General features: G+C 38.8%; 1 protein-coding gene across 8 annotated transcripts in view; it reads right to left on the bottom strand.

Annotated features, from left to right (window-relative positions):
* LOC126262725 (alpha-N-acetylglucosaminidase) overlaps positions 1–23,810 on the bottom strand; it is a 367,572-nt gene that overhangs the window by 76,783 nt on the left and 266,979 nt on the right. For 6 of the 8 annotated variants that reach the window (XM_049959519.1, XM_049959518.1, XM_049959521.1 and 3 more), the window contains 3 exons: positions 13,759–13,845; positions 6,146–6,336; positions 5,942–6,062 (listed from right to left, as the gene is read on the bottom strand). In XM_049959519.1, the coding sequence (XP_049815476.1) occupies positions 5,942–6,062; positions 6,146–6,336; positions 13,759–13,845 (399 nt within the window). The remainder of the gene's footprint in view (positions 1–5,941; positions 6,063–6,145; positions 6,337–13,758; positions 13,846–23,810) is intronic. The other 2 variants (XM_049959522.1, XM_049959524.1) reach the window with 1 other exon arrangement.

The raw sequence follows: 23,810 nt of genomic DNA, 5'->3' as shown, positions 1-23,810 counted from the left end.
TTGCATAGCAGTTCTGAAAAACGCTGCTATTTCAAAAAATACATCATACCTCTGCAATGAGTAGTAAGAGTCTGTGAAATGCATGTCAGTTTCATCAAATTAAAAAAAAAGAAAGAGAGGGATTATTGCTTGAACAGGTCATTGCCAGGCAGGTTTCCACAGAATTTTACTGACCGTGCCTACTGATATTACAGAACTAAACTTTGAGCATTAGAATGACCTGCCTGTAGCCAGACACCTCGCAGTTACTCCTAATCTCTTGTCAAATGCAATTGCCTCTCTCATTAATGTGTTTTGCTTCTCTCTTTTATCTCATGTCAACACTAATAACTTGTAATATGATGCACAATTCATTAGGAAATAATCTATGAAATCTTTCAGGTCCATGACTGTGTGGCCAGACACTGCTTTTTTCAACTAACCTTGGACCCACTTCCTTTTTTTCGTTGCTTTCTGCTGCTTGCAAGCTACAACTAATATAATTGCTGAACACACTTTATTTTGGGTGTTTGACGTCTTAACGTTGTACAATCATGTTGTCAACTGACATTTTTTGTCAGTGTTACTGACAGTGTGTTGTTGCTTCAATATACTAAGGATTTATCAAATTAGTATTGTCAATAAATACTGAACGTGTGCTGGCCCGTTAGATGTCCACCATTTGATTTTAGTTCAGTTCATTGATAAGTATGGATTGTAAAAGAAAATCAAACCACTTTCCTATAACATGTAACAGAGGCCTTTTCAGGAAATAAGTAAAAGGAATGGAGCATATATACGTGTAAAACTGTGTAATCACAAGATTTTATTATATTTTAGGACACAAATGTAGCTTCCACACTAGCACCCCTCCCCCCATGAACCATGGACCTTGCCATTGGTGGGGAGGCTTGCGTGCCTCAACGATACAGGTAGCCGTACCGAAGATGCAACCACAACGGAGGGGTATCTGTTGAGAGGCCTGACAAACGTGTGGTTCCTGAAGAGGGGCAGCAGCCTTTTCAGTAGTTGCAGGGGCAACAGTCTGGATGATTGACTGATCTGGCCTTGTAACACTAACCAAAATGGCCTTGCTGTTCTGGTACTGTGAACGGCTGAAAGCAAGGCGAAACTACAGCCGTAATTTTTCCCGAGGGCATGCAGCTTTACTGTATGATTAAATGATGATGGCGTCCTCTTGGGTAAAATATTCCGGAGGTAAAATAGTCCCCCATTCGGATCTCCGGGCGGGGACTACTCAAGAGGACATCGTTATCAGGAGAAAGAAAACTGGCGTTCTACGGATCGGAGCGTGGAATGTCAGATCCCTTAATCGGGCAGGTAGGTTAGAAAATTTAAAAAGGGAAATGGATAGGTTAAAGTTAGATATAGTGGGAATTAGTGAAGTTCGGTGGCAGGAGGAACAAGACTTCTGGTCAGGTGAATACAGGGTTATAAATACAAAATCAAATAGGGGTAATGCAGGAGTAGGTTTAATAATGAATAAAAAAATAGGTGTACGGGTAAGCTACTACAAACAGCATAGTGAACACTATATTGTAGCCAAGATAGACATGAAGCCCACGCCTACTACAGTAGTACAAGTTTATATGCCAACTAGCTCTGCAGATGATGAAGAAATTGATGAAATGTACGATGAGATAAAAGAAATTATTCAGGTAGTGAAGGGAGACGAAAATTTAATAGTCATGGGTGACTGGAATTTGTCAGTAGGAAAAGGGAGAGAAGGAAACATAGTAGGTGAATATGGATAGGGAGAGAGAAATGAAAGAGGAAGCCGTCTGGTAGAATTTTGCACAGAGCATAACTTAATCATAGCTAATACTTGGTTTAAGAATCATGAAAGAAGGTTGTATACATGGAAGAACCCTGGAGATACTAAAAGGTATCAGATAGATTATATAATGGTAAGACAGAGATTTAGGAGCCAGGTTTTAAATTGTAAGACATTTCCAGTGGCAGATGTGGAATCTGACCACAATCGATTGGTTATGAACTGTAGATTAAAACTGAAGAAACTGCAAAAAGGTGGGAGTTTAAGGAGATGGGACCTGGATAAACTGAAAGAACAAGAGATTGTACAGAGTTTCAAGGAGAGCATAAGGGAACAATTGATAGGAATGGGGGGAAGAAGAATGGGTAGCTTTGAGGGATGAAATAGTGAAGGCAGCAGAGGATCAAATAGGTAAAAAGAAGAGGGCTAGTAGAAACCCTTGGGTAACAGAAGAAACATTGAATTTAATTGATGAAAGGAGAAAATATAAAAATGCAGTAAATGAAGCAGGCAAAAAGGAATACAAACGTCTCAAAAATGATATCGACAGGAAGTGCAAAATGGCTAAGCAGGGATGGCTAGTGGACAAATGTAAGGATGTAGAGGCTTATCTCACTAGGGGTAAGATAGATACAGCCTACAGGAAAATTAAAGAGACCCTTGGAGAAAGGAGAACCACTTGCATGAATATCAAAAGCTTTGATGGAAACCCAGTTCTAAGCAAAGAAGGGAAAGCAGAAAGGTGGAAGGAGTATATAGAGGGTCTATACAAGGGTGATGTACTTGAGGACAATATTATGGAAATGGAAGAGGATGTAGATGAAGATGAAATGGGAGATATGATATTGCGTGAAGAGTTTGACAGAGCACTGAAAGACCTGAGTCAAAACAAGGCCCCCGCAGTAGACAATATTCCATTAGAACTACTGACAACCTTGGAAGAGCCAGTCCTGACAAAACTCTACCATCTGGTGAGCAAGATGTATGAGACAGGCGAAATACCCTCAGACTTCAAGAAGAATATAATAATTCCAATCCCAAAGAAAGCAGGTGTTGACAGATGTGAAAATTACCGAACTATCAGTTTAATAAGTCACAGCTGCAAAATACTAACATGAATTCTTTACAGACGAATGGAAAAACTGGTAGAAGCCGACCTCGGGGAAGATCAGTTTGGATTCCGTAGAAATGTTGGAACACATGAGGCAATACTGACCCTACGACTTATCTTAGAAGCTAGATTAAGAAAAGGCAAACCTACGTTTCTATCATTTGTAGACTTAGAGAAAGCTTTTGACAATGTTGACTGGAATACTCTCTTTCAAATTCTGAAGGTGGCAGGGGTAAAATACAGGGAGCGAAAGGCTATTTACAACTTGTACAGAAACCAGATGGCAGTTATAAGAGTCGAGGGGTATGAAAGGGAAGCAGCGGTTGGGAAGGGAGTAAGACAGGGTTGTAGCCTACCCCGATGTTATTCAATCTGTATATTGAGCAAGCAATAAAGGAAACAAAAGAAAAGTTTGGAGTAGGTATTAAAATCCATGGAGAAGAAATAAATACTTTGAGGTTCGCCGATGACATTGTAATTCTGTCAGAGACAGCAAAGAACTTGCAAGAGCAGTTGAACGGAATGGACAGTGTCTTGAAAGGAGGATATAAGAAGAACATCAACAAAAGCAAAACAAGCATAAAGGAATGTAATCAAATTAAATCAGGTGATGCTAAGGGAATTAGGTTAGGAAATGAGACACTTAAAGTAGTAAAGGAGTTTTGCTATTTGGGGAGCAAAATAACTGATGATGGTCGAAGTAGAGAGGAAATAAAATGTAGACTTTCAATGGCATTTCTGAAGAAGAAAAATTTGTATAGATTTAAGTGTCAGGAAGTCGTTTCCGAAAGTATTTATATGGAGTGTAGCCATGTATGGAAGTGAAACGTGGACGATAAATAGCTTAAACAAGAAGAGAATAGAAGCTTTCGAAATGTGGTGCTACAGAAGAATGCTGAAGATTAGATGGGTTGATCACATAACTAATGAGAAGGTATTGAATAGAATTGGGGAGAAGAGGAGCTTGTGGCACAACTTGACTAGGAGAAGGGATCGGTTGGTAGGACATGTTCTGAGATATGGAGGGATCACCAATTTAGTATTGGAGGGCAGCGTGGAGGGTAAAAATCGTAGAGGGAGACCAAGAGATGAATACACTAAGCAGATTCAGAAGGATGTAGGCTGCAGTAGGTACTGGGAGATGAAGAAGCTTGCACAGGATAGAGTAGCATGGAGAGCTGCATCAAACCAGTCTCAGGACTGAAGACCACAACAACAACATAACACTAGCATCTGAAAATGTGCTCAGGCTGAAACTAGTAATGGTATAAAAAAAATCACTTCAAGAAAATTTGTGGCTGGTTGCAGTATTTCCTACAGTTTAATTAACTATCTGGGATTGTTCAGACACCGCAAGTCTTTTTATTTGATGCCACTTCAATAACTTGCACATCAATGATGATTAGGACAACACACATATAAAATCCCGAGCTCTCTCCCTCACACACACACACACACACACACACACACACACAAACACACACACACAGATATATGCACCCACTTTTTCATTTTTTGGCAGATAATTGCAACATACACACCTTTCCAGTACAAGGTTCATCTGAGGAAACTGTGTGTATCTTGGAGTGAGGGGTGAGAAAAATGAGTAATGAAGGTTGAGACCAGGAGGGTTACAGGAACATAGGATTAGTGCAGGGAGAGTTCACACCTGTCCAATTCAGAAAAGCTGGTTTTTGGGGGGGATCCATATGGCACAGGCTGTGAAGCAGTCATTGAAATGAAGGATGTCATGTTGGGCAATGTGCTCAGCAACAGGGTGGTGCAGTTGTTTCTTGGCCACAGTTTGTCGGCGGCCATTCATGCGGACAGACAGCGTGGTAGTTGTCATGCCCAATGCTGCACAGTGGCTGCAGATTAGCTTGTAGATTACATGACTGGTTTCACAGGTAGCCCTGCCTTTGATGGGATATGTGATGTTTGTAATCGGACTGGAGTCGGTGGTGGTGGGAGGATGTATGGGACAGGTCTTGCGTCTAGGTCTATTACAGGGATATGAGGCAAGGGGTTGGGAGCAGGGGTGTGTAGGGATGCACAAGTATATTGTGTAGGTTCGGTAGACAGTGGAGTACCATGTGGGAGGGGTGGGTAGGACAGTGGGCAGGACATTTCTCATTTCAGGGCACTACAAGAGCCAGTCAAAAGTATTTCTTTGTGAAATTGTTTCAATAGAATTTCTTCAGTATACTATTTCACTTTGATTGTTTTCTGAAATTCCACAATTTCTCTTACACCGAAGAAACAAAAAATGTGATATCAACATAGACGAAGGTGTGTTTTTATCTTCCAAAGACCCAGTTTCTCACGGAAATAATTTGCATTATAGAAAAAAGAGGAGGTTAGGATTTTCAAGTTCTTCTGACAATGAGGTCATTGAAGACAGAGCACATGCTCAGACTGAAAGGCAAGAGAAATTAAAAACAGCTATGTTCCTTTCAAAAGAACCACTCCCGCAGTTGCCTTAAGTGAAACACCGGACTGAGAGAAGTGTATCTGAACCTCACTTCTCCCACATACGAGTCCATGTCTTAACCAGTGTACTGTCTCAATCACAGTTATATTGAAAAAGAAGGTCATAAACATTCTGAAAATGCTTACAACCCTAATATAAAACTAATATAACAAGTCTTTCTACCAAGATTAAGCTACAAGAACAACTCACGAATGGAAAGTTATTTTATACAACTGTTGCCACTTTCGTTTTGATTAAAATTACTAATATTCATTGTCAAACAATGGGAAAACAAAAATATTATGAAAAGGACAGATTACTACTCACCAATTAGAGCAGATGATGAGTCACAGACAGGCACAACAGAAAGACTGCTACACATTTAAGCTTTCAGCCAAAAGACCTTCTTCTAAAGTAGAAAACAAACACACACACACACACACACACACACACATTAACAGAAACATAACTCACACACACATGAATACTGTCTCTGGCTGCTGACGTGTGAAAATAAAATAACATATATTATTTAAAAAAAAAAAGAAAATATTCACAAAATACTCAGTGTCAATGACTAACATACCAGCGGTGTTGTGGCTAAAGCCTTGGCACTCTTTAGCCATGCTCCCAAAAGAAATGCCTTACTGGAACCCAACAGTGTGTCCAAATCACCCAGCAAACTGAGGAAATCTTCAGCATTTTTCCTGGAAGGTACCAGACTAACTATAGAATCGCTGATAATAATGTAGAACAATTTTTCACATTTTACATAAGAATCATCACTTACTGAAATGCTTGTACATCATCAATAAAATACGCATTCATGAAGCGTCTGTATAATCCACTTCCCAGCACTTGTAGGTACTGTCTAGTGACATCAACAACATCATGCTTGTAACATGAAGAGTTATTAAATTCCTCTGATGCTAAGAGTAGTTTATCCCATGCAAGAACAACCTCGGAAATATTGTACCATACCTGTAAATTCCACAATTCATATATAATCAATATTCTTAGCTATTTATGAACTAATTCTAGAGAAAAGAAACATATATAACAAAAATTCTGGAACTGCTGAATCTCTGTAATGTATGACAGTAAAGACTTTTCACTAGTTCTATAACGGTTTCAGTGCCAGGTGTGTGTGTGTGTGTTTTAGCTTTATAAAGAAGAGCTTTGTGCAGGTAGTTATTGCCCCTCCTATGACATACTTATAATACTTTTTTCAGCAACTGCTATGCAAATATGGGAAAATAAAAGTTACTTGCAAAAGACATCCCTAATGTGTTTGATATATGTAAGTCTAGCCAGAAAGTGGAAAATTAACACAAAAGATATTTACTGTTTCTCAAATTTTACTTAATTTTTGAGTCCGCAGTTTCTTACAGTTTTGCAAACCATGCCATACTATTTCTATTAAAGTTTGAATTATTAATGCAGCTTACTAGACTCCTATTTTTCTGAAACATTCCAAGACATGAGCAGCAAAATACCAACATGCTGAAGCAGCACATGCAGCTTGAAATACTTACGTGGTCACTGCCCACAGGTGCAGTACTGCAGCAAAAACAGACAAACTTTAAAGAAAAAAAAAGTGTTAAATAACTACCATTAGCACAATCTCCGTGAGAAGAACTGAAAAGTATCAAGCTGGAATGATACCAGTACTTACGTTGCGAAGCCCAGAGACCACGAATATACACACCCACAACTGTTACGTGCACTATACGAAATATTGTAATATACACCCACATGCAAAAAAATCTCAAAACAAGGTGGTCCTGTATTTTCGTTATGTATAGTAAATCATATTAAATAAATCCATCATGAGGGGGAAAGAACGCAATAACAAATCCATAACATGTCTGCAAGATGCAGCATTAATTAAATTATCCAGAATGAATTAAGAATGCCCTCTTTTTAAAGACCATCATGAATTAAAATAAAAAAGGCAATAAATTGGCATGTACATTTTCAATTTTCAGAAGTGCAGTAGAAGTAGTAAGATTGTACTGCAAGCAAAGTAAGTCTCTGTGCATAAACAAACTAAACACCACACTCCTTCCATAAATGAGCTTATGACCATGTTTATGTTCAAACTTTAGCTGTGAATCATTCAACCAGTAATCAAAGGTTATCAAGCTTATAAGTTCCATTAAGTCCTTGACATTTTTTCTCTACAATAAAAACGAGTTGTCAGTCCTTGGATTAGACTAATATTTCATTGAGAACTGACTGGAAATAACAATAACTTTTATTGAATATAATTTCCTCACAGATAAACACCAGATGCAAAGATATTAATGTATTACATTAACAGATACAAATCTATTAAACTTCATTGGGGAACACTAGGTATTAATTTATTGTTTGTGGATGACTCTCCATCCAGTGTTGCAACCTGCCCACCATTACATTTTCAATCCAGTCATAAACTTGGTCAGATATCTGACAGGAATGAACTTTCTTTACAAACAGGCAATTTAGCAATAAATCAAAGCTTGTTTTGGAGATAATTTCCAAGAATGATTGCCCACTGAACGCATCTGTACCTAACGATATATATTGAACATGCAACTCTATGTCAACCACACAACTCTAGTGGCATAAATTAAGGTAAATGTTTAGCATGTTGCTGGGGAAACACAGTTTATTGTGAATAGCAATGAGAGAAATCATGGGAGTTTTGGGTGCCGATACTCTCACATGGCAAAATCTAAATCCTCCGTTACATAATGTGTAAAGTGGTTTGAAATTTTGTTGGGTATTCAGATAGCTTCCAAATGATGATAGCAGGAATTGTGTAGAATGTCATGGACTCCACTCTATGAAACTTTGCTAGAAACCTGTGGATGCTGATTTTCCTTTCCAACTGTACTGCAACCAGTGTCACAAAAGAACGTCTATAATAAAGAACACAGCGAGAAAAGCATCACTTTAGGCTTATGTTGGATAAGATACTATACACTACAAATGACAGCTTCTGAAACACAACTGTCCACAAACACCATGTGTGACTACTGTGGTTTCTTCAGAGAAGTCTACTATGTTTTAGTCACGAATGAGAGTGGTTCAATCACTAGCCAAAACAAGGTTGTTGAAATAGGTGACTCACATATAGCTACTGGAAAATACCAAAGAGGATGACCACTGAAAAATGAAGGTGAACATATTTGTGGGTATTTGACAGCACTGAAAGAGAATCCCACAAGTCCTTTACAGTTCAAGTTTATTCGGGGGGGGGGGGGGGGGGTGTCTCTGATAAAGCACTTTATATTGCCAGGCACAAAAGTGATAATGGCTTAATTCATACACACCTTGAAAAAAGTAAGCTTTCAACACGAATTTGTGAATCATTCTGCTGAATCTGCATTAATGGACAATCCATCTGTCCACAGACAGAACATCAAACACTTGTGGAAATCTGTTAAGTCATCAATAAAAAGAGAGGGGCGTCCAGGAGTCAGGGACAAGGGACGTCCAGAAGACAGGGACAAATTCTACCTCTCACAATACCTTTATTTCCACAACTTAGGTTGCATGTAAAAAAGACCCTCCTGATACTCTCCCAATATTTCTGACTGACATAGCAGGAGTGTACCCTGGTTATGGGAAAAAAGGATTGCTGCCGGCAGCTTACACAACATGAAGAATAGTGCACGAAGAAGATGTGGCTGACAAGTAAAGTTACTACTTTCCTTTGTAATTAATTGTAACTTAGTAAACATTTGTCTTTTTTCATTGCTATAGTGAATATATATAGGGGCTCACACAGTCGATAAGCAATCATTCCTGCAAATTACTGTTTTAAAAGTATAGAAGCACCAAATCAAACTGGTTACCCCTACACATGGCACCAAGGATACCATCCATGAACAGCACAAGCTGGTTTTTGCGCACACAGTGTGTTTGAAACCACTGCTGACTTCCGTGCAGAAGTCTATTTTTCCAGGAAGTCATTATGTTTCACTTGACACAATGTTCCTAGGATTCTGATAAACATATATGTGAGTGGTATAAGATGGCAGGTCTTTGGATAAATTCCACTTCCTTTTTTGTAGGTGGGTTGAGCCTGCCCTCTTTTCTAATTATTTAAAACACTTCTGTGTTCAAGGACCTACTGTGAGTTATAATTAAAAAAATGGAACTAACACACTGGTAAATTCTGTATAGAGGCTGACTGTTTTGGAGCCTTGTTGAGGTTTAGTGATTTGCAGTGCTTTTTAAAAGCACCAGTACTGATATCTATGTCCGCCCCTCGTGGTCTCGCGGTAGCGTTCTCGCTTCGATTCCCGGCGGGGTCAGGGATTTTTCCTGCCTCGAGATGACTGGGTGTTGTTGTGTCGTCTTCATCATCATCATTCATCCCCATTATGGTCAGAGGAAGGCAACGGCAAACCACCTCCATTAGGACCTTGCCTAGTAAGGCGGTGCGGGTCTCCCGCATCGTTCCCCTACGCTCTGTAAAGAAGTATGGGACTTCATTTCCATTTTTCCACTGATTTCTATGCCAATCACCTTTCCCGACATATGGAACTTGAATGGTGGCAATATTTCTTGATTTTCATGATGCGACTTTTAAAGAAAGAATTCTATCATTTTGGCTTTTGTTTTGCTATTTTTTATGTTATTTTCTGTCTCATCCATTTCTGGACACATTTTTGGATCACAGACAGTAACAACACGTAACCAAACTTTCTTGGAATATGACATCATTCCTGTGATAACATTTACTGTGGCAGTTACTGATGGCTTCAAGCATTTTGTTACAGAGATTAAAGGCTGTTCTCTTAATTTTTGTCTGTGGCCTGGTTATCAATTTTGGAGCAACTATGGCATCCTCTTCAAGCACTTCAGCACTGGCTTCCTCTTCAGGCACTTTAACAATGTTATTGATGTGATAAACTGTGGCATCCTCTAGTACAGCATCTAAAAGCTTACTGATGAGCTAGTTAGTTGGAGGTTCTGCGGGCCATTTTACACGATAGTCCATAATTATGTGAAATGACTCATTTTACACTCACATTGCGAATTAATTTGTACATATAGTTAACACACATTTCAGCAATAGAAATTCTTCAACAAGATACGTATAAAGGATATACCATAACATTAATATTAACAAGATATACATGTGGTGGTATCACACATCTATTGCAGTGTGAAAGAGCCTGAATATGATGCTGTAGTTGCTTTGAAACTGATCGCAAATAAATAGAAAACAATAAACACAGCTAAGTGGTAGAAGAATAGCCTTTCATCTCCCTAGCAAAATATTTAAAGCTGACATTCCCAATTTCCATTGCCATGGAAACAACAAGAAAATTTCAAATACTATTCTTGATGTAGCCACGTGATTTTCAATTAACATCTGCGTATCTTTGGATTCATGCTTTGGATTGTACTTATGGTGCCTTAGGCACTGCTTCTTACAAAGTTCCTCAATATTATTAGGACACCAACTTGACATCTACCATCTTCAATCATTACAATAAGTACCTATTTTTCTTGAGCTTGACTGCCTATTTGTTTGAATCTTAACCCCAGCCCTTTATTACCTAACATAATAATACAAATTGTTTGCTATACACATAAAAAATGAGTCCTACAAATGTGAGTTTCAGTTCAGTTCACGTATCCACTAACACTGACACAAATGTAGGTGACCATTTAGTGCAGCAAAATTGTTGTAATGTTCACAGTTGGTGCAAGCCCAGATATGCAGGTGAGCTAATTCAGGTGTGAAGTTGAAAGCAGAACTCTCTATAGACAACAGTCACATTGATCAAAGTTAGGTACTGTGAGCCCAAATCATATCTAACAAGGGAACCTCCCCATCGCACCCCCCTCAGATTTAGTTATAAGTTGGCACAGTGGATAGGCCTTGAAAAACTGAACACAGATCAATTGAGAAAACAGGAAGAAGTTGTGTGGAACTATGAAAAACATTAGAAAATGTGCAAACTGAGTAGTCCATGTGAAGATAGGCAACAACAAGGACAATGGGACTGAAGGAGCGCCGTGGTCCCGTGGTTAGCGAGGCCATCTGCGGAACGAGAGGTCTTAGGTTCAAGTCTTCCCTCGAGTGAATATTTTAATTTTTTATTTTCAGTTTATGTGACAAACTCTTACGTTTTCATCACTTTTTTGGGGGTGATTATCACATCCACAAGAAAACCTAAATCGGGCAAGGTAGAAGAATCTTTTTACCCATTCGCTAAGTGTACAAGTTAGGTGGGTCGACAACGTATTCCTGTCATGTGACGCACATGCCGTCACCAGTGTTGTATAGAATATATCAGATGTGTTCTCCTGTGGAGGAATCGGTTGATCTATGACCTTGCGGTCAAATGTTTTCGGTTCCCATTGGAGAGGCACGTCCTTTCATCTACTAATCGCATGGTTTTGTGGTGCGGTCGCAAAACACAGACACTAAACTTATTACAGTGAACAGAGACGTCAATGAACGAACAGACAGATCATAACTTTGCGAAAATAAAGAAAGTAAAATTTTCAGTCGAAGGAAGATACAACGATGTGATTCAGTTATTATAAATTGGCAGTTAATGTTTAAAATAATCACATATAATAATTATGTAAATTTCTGGACATATCATGGCATTATCCTTCTATGAAGAAGATATCGTTGTCTGCTAAAGTAATACAAAGATTCTGAAGATAACAAATTACTTTGTCAAAACCGGTAAAGCATAATAAACTTTATCTGCAACTGATGCCTCAAATTTATCCTGAAAAAATAATACTGCAGTTGCTGAAAATTATACCACAAATAAAATAAGAGACTTGTACTGTTTTGGTGGAGAGTTTTCTTCCCCACAGGTTACATAACAGGCAGGATACGACATGGCACAGCCACTCTTTAAGAAAATTCCCAATGCATAAAGCTGGTCTACAATGAGAAACAGTGAAGACCTTAAGAGGAGCTGAGTTGGGGCATTTGGAACCTCAGTTGGAGATGTTGTATACATTAGTTATAGCCCATATCAGATCACCTAGAAGCTCAATTGAGAAGTCTCCAAAGTGAGAATGTTAATTTCACTAATAAAAAGGGAAGATCTGTGAAGTTCAAACAGGAAAAATAGTAAGTAAAGTAAAAAAAAAAAACCTGAAGATTCTCTATGTCAATATAAGTGGTAAACACATTACGCATGGAATGGAAAGCACTGTAATCTATACAATGCCATTTGGTGGTGGATTTTCGAATCAAAGATTTATAGTGACAATGGGAGAAGAAAGTGACATGACATTTGATCAGTTTAATTTGATTCAATGATTTCAGCACCTGGATGAAATTTTATAACACAGCACACACTCAGATGTTCACAGAGGGGACTTAGTTAAATTAAGAGTTGACACAATCACATATCTTAGGAAGGTTATCTTGGTTCTCCTGCTGAAACCAGCTTTATTTCACAATTACTGCCCTAATAAGAGAAATAATAGTTAATGAGGTTGTTTCAAATGGTGATCACTAGTTTCAGCATAATAATGGTGACTGAGCACCTCAGCCATGGATTAAATTACTTGAAGAAATACAGCAGCTCTCTCTCTCTCTCCCTCTCTCTTTCTAATCTATCTGGTGGCTAAGACACATTCCCCTTCATCATTTGTCTTAGCACAATTACACAGCTGAATGAATTTTATTTTGACTGCTGATGCAGACCCTTACGAAATAACAAAATCATGATTTTTGGCCACCTTGTTACTGAGTCATTTATGAACATCAAAATTGCTTTTAAGAGATACTTGCTTCAATGCTGCAGTCAACCGTTTCTCCTAACACTTTTAGTCCCCCCCCCCCCACCTACACACACACACACGCACACGCACAAACGCACGCGTGCGAGCGCGCGCCCACACACACACACACACACACACACACACACAAGCACTGTTCAAACTGATCACAGTTTCAGTACAGCATTCGACATATTTTCAACTTGCCTGCTTGCTTGCTTTGGTCAGAAAGTTATGGTTTTTTCAGGCATCCAGAATGAAAAATATTTAAAAAGAGATGGACCTGATCAAACTGTCATAAACCTGCATGTATTTCATACATATTTAACTCCATTCTATAACAAGATGTCATTTTACTCTTCTTTCTAGAATTTGGACAATTTTTTTTTAAGTTCTTCTGCATATTTTTCATAATAAAATATACGTCTTCTATCTTTACACAGAGACAGAAAAGAAAAGTTCTACTTTCTATTAAAATTCCAACAGTACATTTCAAATATAATGCTCATTGATGATCTATGAAATTTTGTACTCAAATTCCTCCAAGTGCTACAAACTTCAGCAGAAAAGTCAACAATTTATATGAACAAATTACTGCCTATTTTGCATAATTAAATAACTTCAAATACAGACTTTACTTACAGGCTCACTCAAGAGAAATGATGGTGAGATGGAGATGATGCTTTGTCCATGCATAACGTAACCTGTTGTGCAGTTATACACCGATCCCTGATGCATTGTGAAGTAAAAAGAGCAATGTATGCATAAGTATAGTGTATCAATTACAACATACAATAATGAAATGAAGTTCTGAAACAGTTGTGATTACAAAAATAAAGACGGAATGAAAGTATTATATTAAAAATTTACATATTTGAGCAGCATCATATCTTAAACATAAATTCTGTGGTTTTGGTCACTGCATTTACAGATGGTATCATATTTTCATTGTATTAAAATTCTTCTTTATCAAAGTTAATTGAAGGAAATAAATAGCATGGAATATGATGAACCTTATGTTATCAAGACCCAGTAAAGTGAAATTAAAATAGCTGGAGGCACACTTCTGTGTACTGACAAGAGACCAAATATTGCAGATACCATAAATCATCTATAAAAGCAACAGAATAAAACAGTAAGGACATGAATTTGAAGGATTTCCACCAAAATTCTTTGGCAAGTAATGTATGTCCTATAAACAGAGCAATGGCTGTAATTTCCACTTTCTAGAAATGAATAAGCAATGTAAAACAGAAAAAGCAAATCAATAGCAGAAAAATAAAACATAAAACATTCTACAGTGATGCCCTAACAGGTGGTCACAGCACACTGAATGAAAGACTACTTTAGTAATTTGATTTAGCAAAACATTGAATATGTAAAAGGAGTCGTGTGAGAGAACACACACGGACTGATTGTGTTGTGGTTTGAATAGACAAGAAATATTAGCACCCCTGGCTCACTAGCACAGGAAAAGAATTAACACACATTACATTGTAAAGAGACTATTGTTACCCTGGAAAAAACAGGCACTAAATGTGACTACTAATTAACTGTCAGAGAGCAGAAAATTCTGGACGGAAATGTGTGGAGTCATACTGAGCTGATTCTGCATGCTTGGCTAACCCGCTAAAAGTGCACCATCCCAACCTCCCTCCCCCATGTCTCCTTGGAAGAAGCTACCTTTCCACTATTTTCTCAACAGAGATTTAGGAAATGTTATAATTTTTAACACACATTTAATAACACAGGGTGTCTCACAAAAGACACCTGGGAGGGGTCCACAGGTCACAGGCGCATTTGCCGGCTGTTGCTGCTGCATCTGCCGGTTGTCACTATGCATAGTTCTCAGACACCAATACTTTGTGCATGCCCCCTACACTATGAGACTGATTGTACTGGTGTTTCTGGTGTTTTATTTCGAATTTTTTTTTTGTCTCTTCAATTATTATTGCTAGACATCATTACTGCAACTGTGCCAAACCCGGGGCTTTCGCTGCACGATGTCACTGGGCCCAGTCCTCAAGACAGGAACACCATATGCGTGTGTTCTATACTGTGCAGCTGAGTGTTCTGGTGTTTTGTTTTGAGTTTCCTATCGAGTTTCCACTAAGTATGGCATACATGAAGGATCAATGAGTGTGTCTTGTGCTGGACTATGCAAAAACAGAATCTTATGTGGAATGTTAGCTGGAATTCATATGAAAATTTCCTAGTGTGCACGTTTCCAATGATACGTAAATTATCAAGAAATTTCAAGAGAGTGGATCTGTGACACACAAAGAAAGGCATAGAGAACCTAGAGTTTTAACTGAATATAAATTACACAAGATAGGGGAGGATTGGAAAGAAGACCGAGAAAATCTCTGCACTGTTTGGCACTTCAGACTGGTGGGTCAAGAGCATCTTCTCAAGAGCTGTGCACAAATTGAAATTGAAACCATACAAAATAATGGTAGTGTATCAAAGGAGGAGCTCAGATACCAATGCTTGACCTCCGTTATCGCAACTGGCTGTTACAGTCCATGCATGATGGGGAAGCTGATCCTGATACACTTTTTTCTCCTGATAAAGCATGGCTGCATCATCAGGGTATGTAAATTCTCAGAACAATTAACGTTGGAACTCCGAAATCCTCATGAATTACATCAACCACCTCTATACGACGTGAAAACAGGAGTACGGTATGCAATTAGTGCAGGACCAATTACTGGACAAATCTTTTTCTACAAAACAATATGTTCTGACAGGTATGTGAACAATATACTGTATCCTAACAGAAAGATGTGTGGTTATTTCATGCAGGACAATGCAAGACCACACATCACCAACCCTTCTCTGTCAGCAAAACAGAATGTTTTTGATGATAGCAAGTTGACTGTTCACCTCGCTCTTCAGATCTAAATCAATGTCATTTTAATCTTTGGGAAATGTTAAAAGACAAGGTGTATGCAACCAATCCCCACACACTCAAAGAGATGGATGATAGGGTTCAGCCAGTCACTTCCCTGATTTCGACAGCCGAAATTCGTCAAGTGTTTGGTAATGTATTCACGAAATGTCAGGCTGCTATTAGCACAGAGGGACATCATTTTGAGCACCTACTGCAAATAAAGGTAAGTTTAAGTTAATCAGATGGCAACACTGTTTATGGTTAATTCAGGGGAAGCACACGAGCAGCCGACTACCAATGGCGCCCGGCGGGTGTGGTGGCAGCAGCCAGTGGCCATGCTGCGCAACCCATGGGCCCCTCCCAGGTACCTTTTGAGAGACACCCTGTATAATTCTTCTTAAATACATTACAGAGGTAAAAAAGTACTGAGTACAACAAATTAAATGTATCTTTGAAGTAAATAAATAACAAATTGTGTAACTTTCTAAGAAGTAAAACAAAATCCATGTCTTATTGTTTCAGGTACCTAACATACATATCTTTTAGTATTATTTGATTGGATGGATAAAAAATCTACTCACCAAGTGGCGGAAGAACACACAAACACACACACAAAAGACTGTTGTGACTGTCAAGCTTTCAAAGCTATTGGCTCCTTCTTCTGGCAAAAGTGTTGAAGGGGAAGGAAGAAGGGTGAAGGAAAAGGACTGGAGAGGTCTAGGAAAAGGGGTAGATTTTGGGAAAGTCACCCATAAGCCCAGGTCAGGGGAGACTTGCCGTACAGGATGAGAAGGATGCAGTCCCCAACAATCAGTCTTTCCTTCTCATCCTGTACGGTAAGTTTCCCCTGACCAGCAGTTCTGGGTGACTTTCCCAAAATCTAACCCTTTTCCTAGACCTCTCCAGTCCTTTCCCTTCACCCTTCTTCCTTCCCCTTCAACCCTTCCGCCCGAAGAAGGAGCCACTGGCTCCAAAAGCTTGCCAATCAGAACAGTCTTTTATGTGTGTGTGTTTTGCCTCTGCTTGGTGAGTAGATTTTTTATCTATCCAATTAAATAATTTTATCAATAATTCATTGTTTTCGTCGTTATATCTTTTAGTATGATGTATAGTAGAGAACATATTTTATTCACTCCTCATAAATTATTAATAGTTTATAAATTATTAACTGTAATTGATTGTTGAAAACACATTCCTTTTCAAGAATTATGTTTTACTGTAATTTTACTTTTCATTTCCTTGCTTTGAGCAAAGCAAAGCCATTGATTATGTCATTGAAAAATTTAAGAGCCATGTGGTATTCTATCAACAGGATAGCTGAATTTGAGTCTGCTTCACCTTTACTTGACCTCAAGTACCTGTTTTATCACTTTCAGTTTTCTGAAGCTGCTGTCACTGGAACTATCATAAATATCCTCAAAGCCATTTTGATGTTTGGATAAGCATCTTGTAACCCATACTTTGAAAATGGAGGGGAATATCCATTAAAATAATAAAATGAGAAGCTGCATCAGTGCTCCTCTCAGCTGTTTCAACTGCAATTTGAAAGCCGCTATTTTGTTAACTGGTTCAGTTATATCGATATTTCTACATCTCATCTATAATCTGCAAACTACTGTGAAGTGCAATGCAATCCCATTGTACCAGTAATTAACATTTCTTCCTGTTCCATTCACATATGGAGTACAAGAAGAATGACAGTTTGAATGCCTCTGAGTGTGCAGTAATTATTAAATTTTATCCTCATAATCCCTATGTGAAAGACATGTAGGGGGTTTTAGTATATTCCTAGTCATCAATAACAGCCAGTTCTTGAAACTTTGTTAATAGATTTTCTCGAGATACTTTATGTTTATATTCAATAGTCTTCCAGTTCAGTTCCTTCAGTATCCTTGTGAAACTCACGGATGGATCAAACAAACCTGTTACCATTCATGCTGCCCTTCTCTGCATGCCCTCAATATCCCCTGTTAGTCCTATGGTATGAGTCTCACACATCTGAGCAATACTGTGCTTTCCCAGTATTCCACCTATATACTGAAGTGTACCAGCTGCTTTACCACAACTGAGCCTATGGCATCATTTCATTTCATATCCTTACAAGGTATTACACCCAGGTATTTGTATGAGTTGGCTGATTCCAATAGTGACTCACTGATATTATAGTCACAGGATACAATGGCTTTTGTGAAGTGCACAATTTTACATTTCTGAACATTTATAGCAAGTTGGCAGTCTTCACACCACTTTGAAATCTTATCAAGATTTGACTGAATATTTATGAAGATTCTTTCAGACATTACTTCATTATAGACAACTGAAACATCTGCAAAAAATCTGAGGTTACTATAAATGATGTCTGCAAAGTCATTAATATACAACATGAACAGCAAGGGTACCAACACACTTCCCTGGGGCACACCTAAATTTACTTCTACATCTGACAATGACTCTCCATCAAAGATAACATGCTTCATACTCCCTACCAAAAAGTCCTCAATCCAGCCACAGATTTTACTTGATACGCCATATGATCGTACTTCTGATAGTAAGCATAGGTGTAGTTCTGAGTCAAATGCTTTTTTGAAATCAAGAGATACTGCATCAACCTGACTGCCTTGATCCAAAGCTTTCAGTATGTCATATGAGAAAAGTGTGAGTCGGATATCACATGATCGCAGTTTTCAGAATCCATGCTGGTTGGCTTTGAGGATGTCATTCTGTTCGAGAAACCTGATTAAGTTTGAGCTCAGATTATGTTGTAATATTCTACAACAAATCAATGTCAAGGGTATCGGACGGTAATTTTGTGGATCACTCCTGCTACCCTTCTTGTAGATGGGTGTCACATGTGCTTCCTTCCGACTACGGGGCATGTTTCTCGTTCAAGGAATCTACAATTGAGCAGTTAGGAGATAGGCTAAATCAGCCACAAATGCAATAGAGCTGATAGGGGTTCTACGGGACCCTGGAGCTTTGTTCAGTTTTAATTATTTCAGCTGTTTCTCAACAACACTGACAGTAAATACTGATTTCACTCATTTTTCAGTTTTACAAGGACTAAACTGGGCAATACTCCTGGGTTTTCCTTTGTAAAGCAACATTTGAAAACAGAGTTAAGTATTTCAGCTTTTGCTTTGCTAAACTCAATTACAGTTCCTGTCTTACTAGGGACTGGACACGATCTTTGGTGCCAGTAACAGCCTTTTGCATATGACCAGAATTTCTTTGGGTTTTGGTTAACATAATTTGACAATATTCTGCTATGGTAGTAGTTGATGGCTTCACGCATTGCCCTCGTGACAGCCAAATGCGTTTCATTCACCATCTCTCTGTCTATAGTCCCATGCTTTGTTTTACACCTATTATGCAGTAGTTTCTGTTTCCTTAGAAGTTTCTTCACAGTGAGTGTGTACCATGCTGATGCATATCCCGTGTGACCCATGTTCCATAATAGTCATTTCTTTATGATGATGCTCAGACGAAATGTCACTGTGACAACACGGTGCCTTTACAGGGAGGAATTGGTAACTCAAGAACTCATACAATATGTCTCACACACACACACACACACACACACACACACACACACACACACATATATTTCTCTAGTATAGAAGCTGGAATTAGTTGAATGTTTATCTTGGATGGTGCAGTGGAGTGAACAGGAAATAAGAGGAATGAGAACTGCAAGAGAGGAGGTGTGGGGGAGAAAAGTGAGGAAGTATGATATCAGTACAGGACCACAGAAACCACACTCAGATAAATGCAGGAGCAACATACTATGCCACTGATGGACAGATGTTGTTTGGCAATGGTCGTTCATATGGGTAGAAGTCTGGATCATGATCATGACCTTTCAAAGTGGAATCTATCTGTTCAAGTTCCATCAGTCTTTAACACTTATCAACCTAAACCTAAAAAACAAAATAATAATTTTATAGTACAGGTATTCATGAACTATTTTTTTACCAATTCACAACACACTTCTTCTCCACAATTCCAATTGTCAGCAACACATCTCCCATATCACAGTCCTTGCCCTCAAAAAACTTCACTAACATGCACACTGCCACCTCAGCAGACTGTCAATCCTATTAATCTCATACTTCCACCTTGAAATTCAACTGAACTATCCACCACAATTACAAAACAATTCATAAAACCTCACTGACAACCTCTTGCAGCTGCTAAGCTGTGCCTTGCTAACTTGCTACTGCAGCCACATCCCTCTCAACAGCAAACATGCCACAGACAGACATCTAACACAGTAATCAACATAGCCTCAAAGGCTCTCACCAAAGATCACACCTTTATCCTCACACCAAAATTCAGTCATGCTGGACTGTTGCTTTTCTACGATGGGAACATTTCTTTGTAAAATGTGTGACGCACTGAAACACACAACAGAAACAGTATATTACTAGCTTTCAAGCTCTTGCTCTTGCTCTTTCTCTAGTAGAGAAAAAGTGGATCCATCTAACAAAGGAAGAGCAAGAGCTCAAAAGTTAGTAAAATACTCTTTCTGTTGCATGTTTCTATGCACCGCAAGTCAGTCAGCTATATGTGAGTGGTGGCCTTACCTTTATTTTACCAACTATCCATCTAGGAATTTCAAGTGTTATATATTTATTTGACACATGCTCAACAGACCAATATCAGCACAAAACTAATGCTAACTTCAGCCTTCTTCAGTTTGTACCTCCATTGAACCTTGTAATTCCCGCACTCCCATCTAACATGCCCTAATAACGTCCTACGATATTTTAATTTCCAATCTTGCCTCAACTTCCTTCTCCACAGCCCTCCACAATTAGTCCAATTCATGGCCAAACAGGGAACCTCATTCACCATTTCAAAACTGATACTGCCCTTATCATCCTCCCCACAGACAAGGGCATCACCACCTCGAAAAGCCACAACCATTTGCAAAAGTCACAGTGATTACATGGCCAAGGGCATCAGCCATCTGTTTGGCACATGTACCTGCTGCATTCAACCCAACCCAATTCAGAAGTCGTGCACAACTTCCTATTGCTTCTCAATACCCTCTGCCCTTCCCATAACTCTCTTTGGAATGCTGCCCTTCTCATTCCTACCAATCACTGAACACTCACTTTCTCCATGCTTACAAAGATAAGTAAATAATAATCACTCAATATGTCACACTATAGCTGGTTCCTGCACCTCCAATGAAATGATCTGTGGTTCTGTAGACCAGAACTACAACCTATAGCTTGCAGCCTAGCCTCATATATCAAATACACTACCCACTTTCTCATCCTGTTCTCCAAAGTTCCTGTTGATAATGGAAACTGGATAGATAACATTAGAAAACATGCCAAAGAGCAGCATAGATGCGAATGGCTTAATGCTGTAACTTATGGAGAACTCTGGAGGAGGCTTCATCCATCAGAGGATGTCATATAGATGATGATGGTGATGATGATGATGATGAATGAGCAAATTATGTAAATCATAAATTCAGTTTGTATCCATGGGTTTCTGCCATTTGTAGTGTGTGTTTTAATCAACATGAATTGTGAAGATACATTACTCTCATCAAGGGTCAAAGAATTAAGGAAGTTATAAGTCTTTCAGTTAGTGAACAGGTAATCTAGAACAAGCTTCACTCCCCCTCCACCTTCTCTCATTCTCCCTCATCCCAATCAAAATAAATTTTTGTTCTCATGGACTATTACTAATTTTGATATCTAAATATTTAAGCAAATCAATTTTACTAACAAAATAACTACATTATCAAAATAAAGGAATACTTTACTGAATCACTGTCTTAAACAATTTCTTCCACTAATTATTTCACAATAAAATCTTCTGTGATATCTCTGAAATTAATTTTAAGTAAAAAATCATTTTCAGTTGGCATAATTGATGCTCAATGATAATTTTTGAAACATTTATGTTTTAAAACCTACTCTTACCTGTAGCATTTGTGACCCTGAGATATCTGTAAGTCTTGACACTAAAATGAATACATTAATTGCAACTTATTTGCAGAAATGAATTTATACCACTGTGATGGGTGAATTTTTTTGAGACCTTCAATATCTCATCTCATAGTTACAAGATGATTTAAAAACAGACCATTTCCTCTGCAAATTCCTATTTCATACCCAAGAATAGGTCCTACAAATATTTAGGCAAAATCTTTAATTATGGCTTGAAATTCCATTTATGGGGGCATTTGAAAGCTCTTGTCTACGCAACCCCAGTACCAAATGTAGAGACCCTTCGTACTCGTATTGTGGACGGCTGTGATACAATACGCCATTCTCCAGGGCTGCATCAGCGCATCAGGGATTCCCTGCAACGGAGGGTGGATGCATGTATCCTCGCTAACGGAGGACATTTTGAACATTTCCTGTAACAAAGTTTTTTAAGTCATGCTGGTGCTTTGTGTTGCTGTGTGTTTCCATTCCATGATTAACTTGATTTGAAGAGAAGTAATAAAATGAGCTCTAACATGGAAAGTAAGCGTTTCCGGACACATGTCCACATAACATATTTTCTTTCTTTGTGTGTGAGGAATGTTTCCTGAAAGTTTGGCCGTACCTTTTTGTAACACCCTGTATACATGGTCTGGTCACATTAATGTCACCACCACCTATGTTCAACACAATGTGCAGTAACATTCAGGGATGACAGGTGGCAGCACCAGTAGTGGACGGTATAAAAAGTTTGTCAAGAGAATGGGGAAAACAATGCAGTCATCGTCGTAATGCAGAAACAGAGTGATTTATATGACATCCAAAAGAGCACGGTCATTGGTTTTTGGGCCAAAACAACTAGGTTTGTAAACTCTTTGCATGTTGCTGTGGTTAAAGCGTACTGCACATGGCAGAATGGTGCAATCCACAAAACAGCACCGAGGCAACTGTGGTGCACCACAGGTCATAGATGACGGGGTGAATGATGGCTGTGGAGATGTGTACAGAAGAACAGATGTGCAACTATTAGTCAACTGACCACCCAGATGAACAAAGGTGCTACCAACAGTGGTTCCTCGATGACCACTCGTTGAATGCCGCTGCACATTGTACTCAGTGGACACCTGGTTCATACATCTGTGCTGACTGCTGTTCATCAATGTCGAGGGCTGGAATTGGCACACCAATACCGCAACAGGATGTCCACTGAGTGGTAACAGGTGGCCTTCTCAGATAAATCACATTTTATGCTCCATCAGCATGAAACGTCTGAGAGCAAATACCTGGCAAAGATCACTGAAAGGATCCAAGCCAGAGGAGGGAGTGTTATAGTCTGGGGAATGCTTTTGTGGTATTCCCTGGGTGATCATGCCATTCTGTAAGGTACAATAAATAAACGAAAGTATGCATCTACCCTTGGGGATGATGTCTACTCCCACATGCATGTTGTTTTCCCTTGGCATGATGACATTTACAAGTAAGACAATGCAACATGTCGCACAGTTCACAGAGTACATGCATGGTTTGGAGAGCACCAGGATGAGTTTACTGTACTCGCCTGGCCAACAAATGTGGATCCTCAACCGAGAAACGTTAATACGGCTGTCCACGGCATTGGAGATGGCATAGCTTCAGATCCCTATCAGCACTTTCCAGACCCTCATTGACTCCATAAATGCACATCTCGCAGGATCCCGCACACTGAAAAGTGCATATTCAGATTTTTGACAGGTTGTCACATTAAATAGATTGGACAGTGTTGCTTATCAAGTATTGATACGAGAATTATTCTTCTGAGTAACCACTGCTGCAATTATCTTTCCTCTGTACATAAGTTCGCCTTCCTGTTTTGG

This window comes from Schistocerca nitens, chromosome 6 (genome assembly GCF_023898315.1).
Source record: "Schistocerca nitens isolate TAMUIC-IGC-003100 chromosome 6, iqSchNite1.1, whole genome shotgun sequence".
In the NCBI taxonomy this organism is placed as follows: Eukaryota; Metazoa; Arthropoda; class Insecta; order Orthoptera; family Acrididae; genus Schistocerca; species Schistocerca nitens.
The sequence above is the reverse complement of the archived record's forward strand: the minus strand, read 5'-3'. Positions and strand labels throughout refer to the sequence as shown.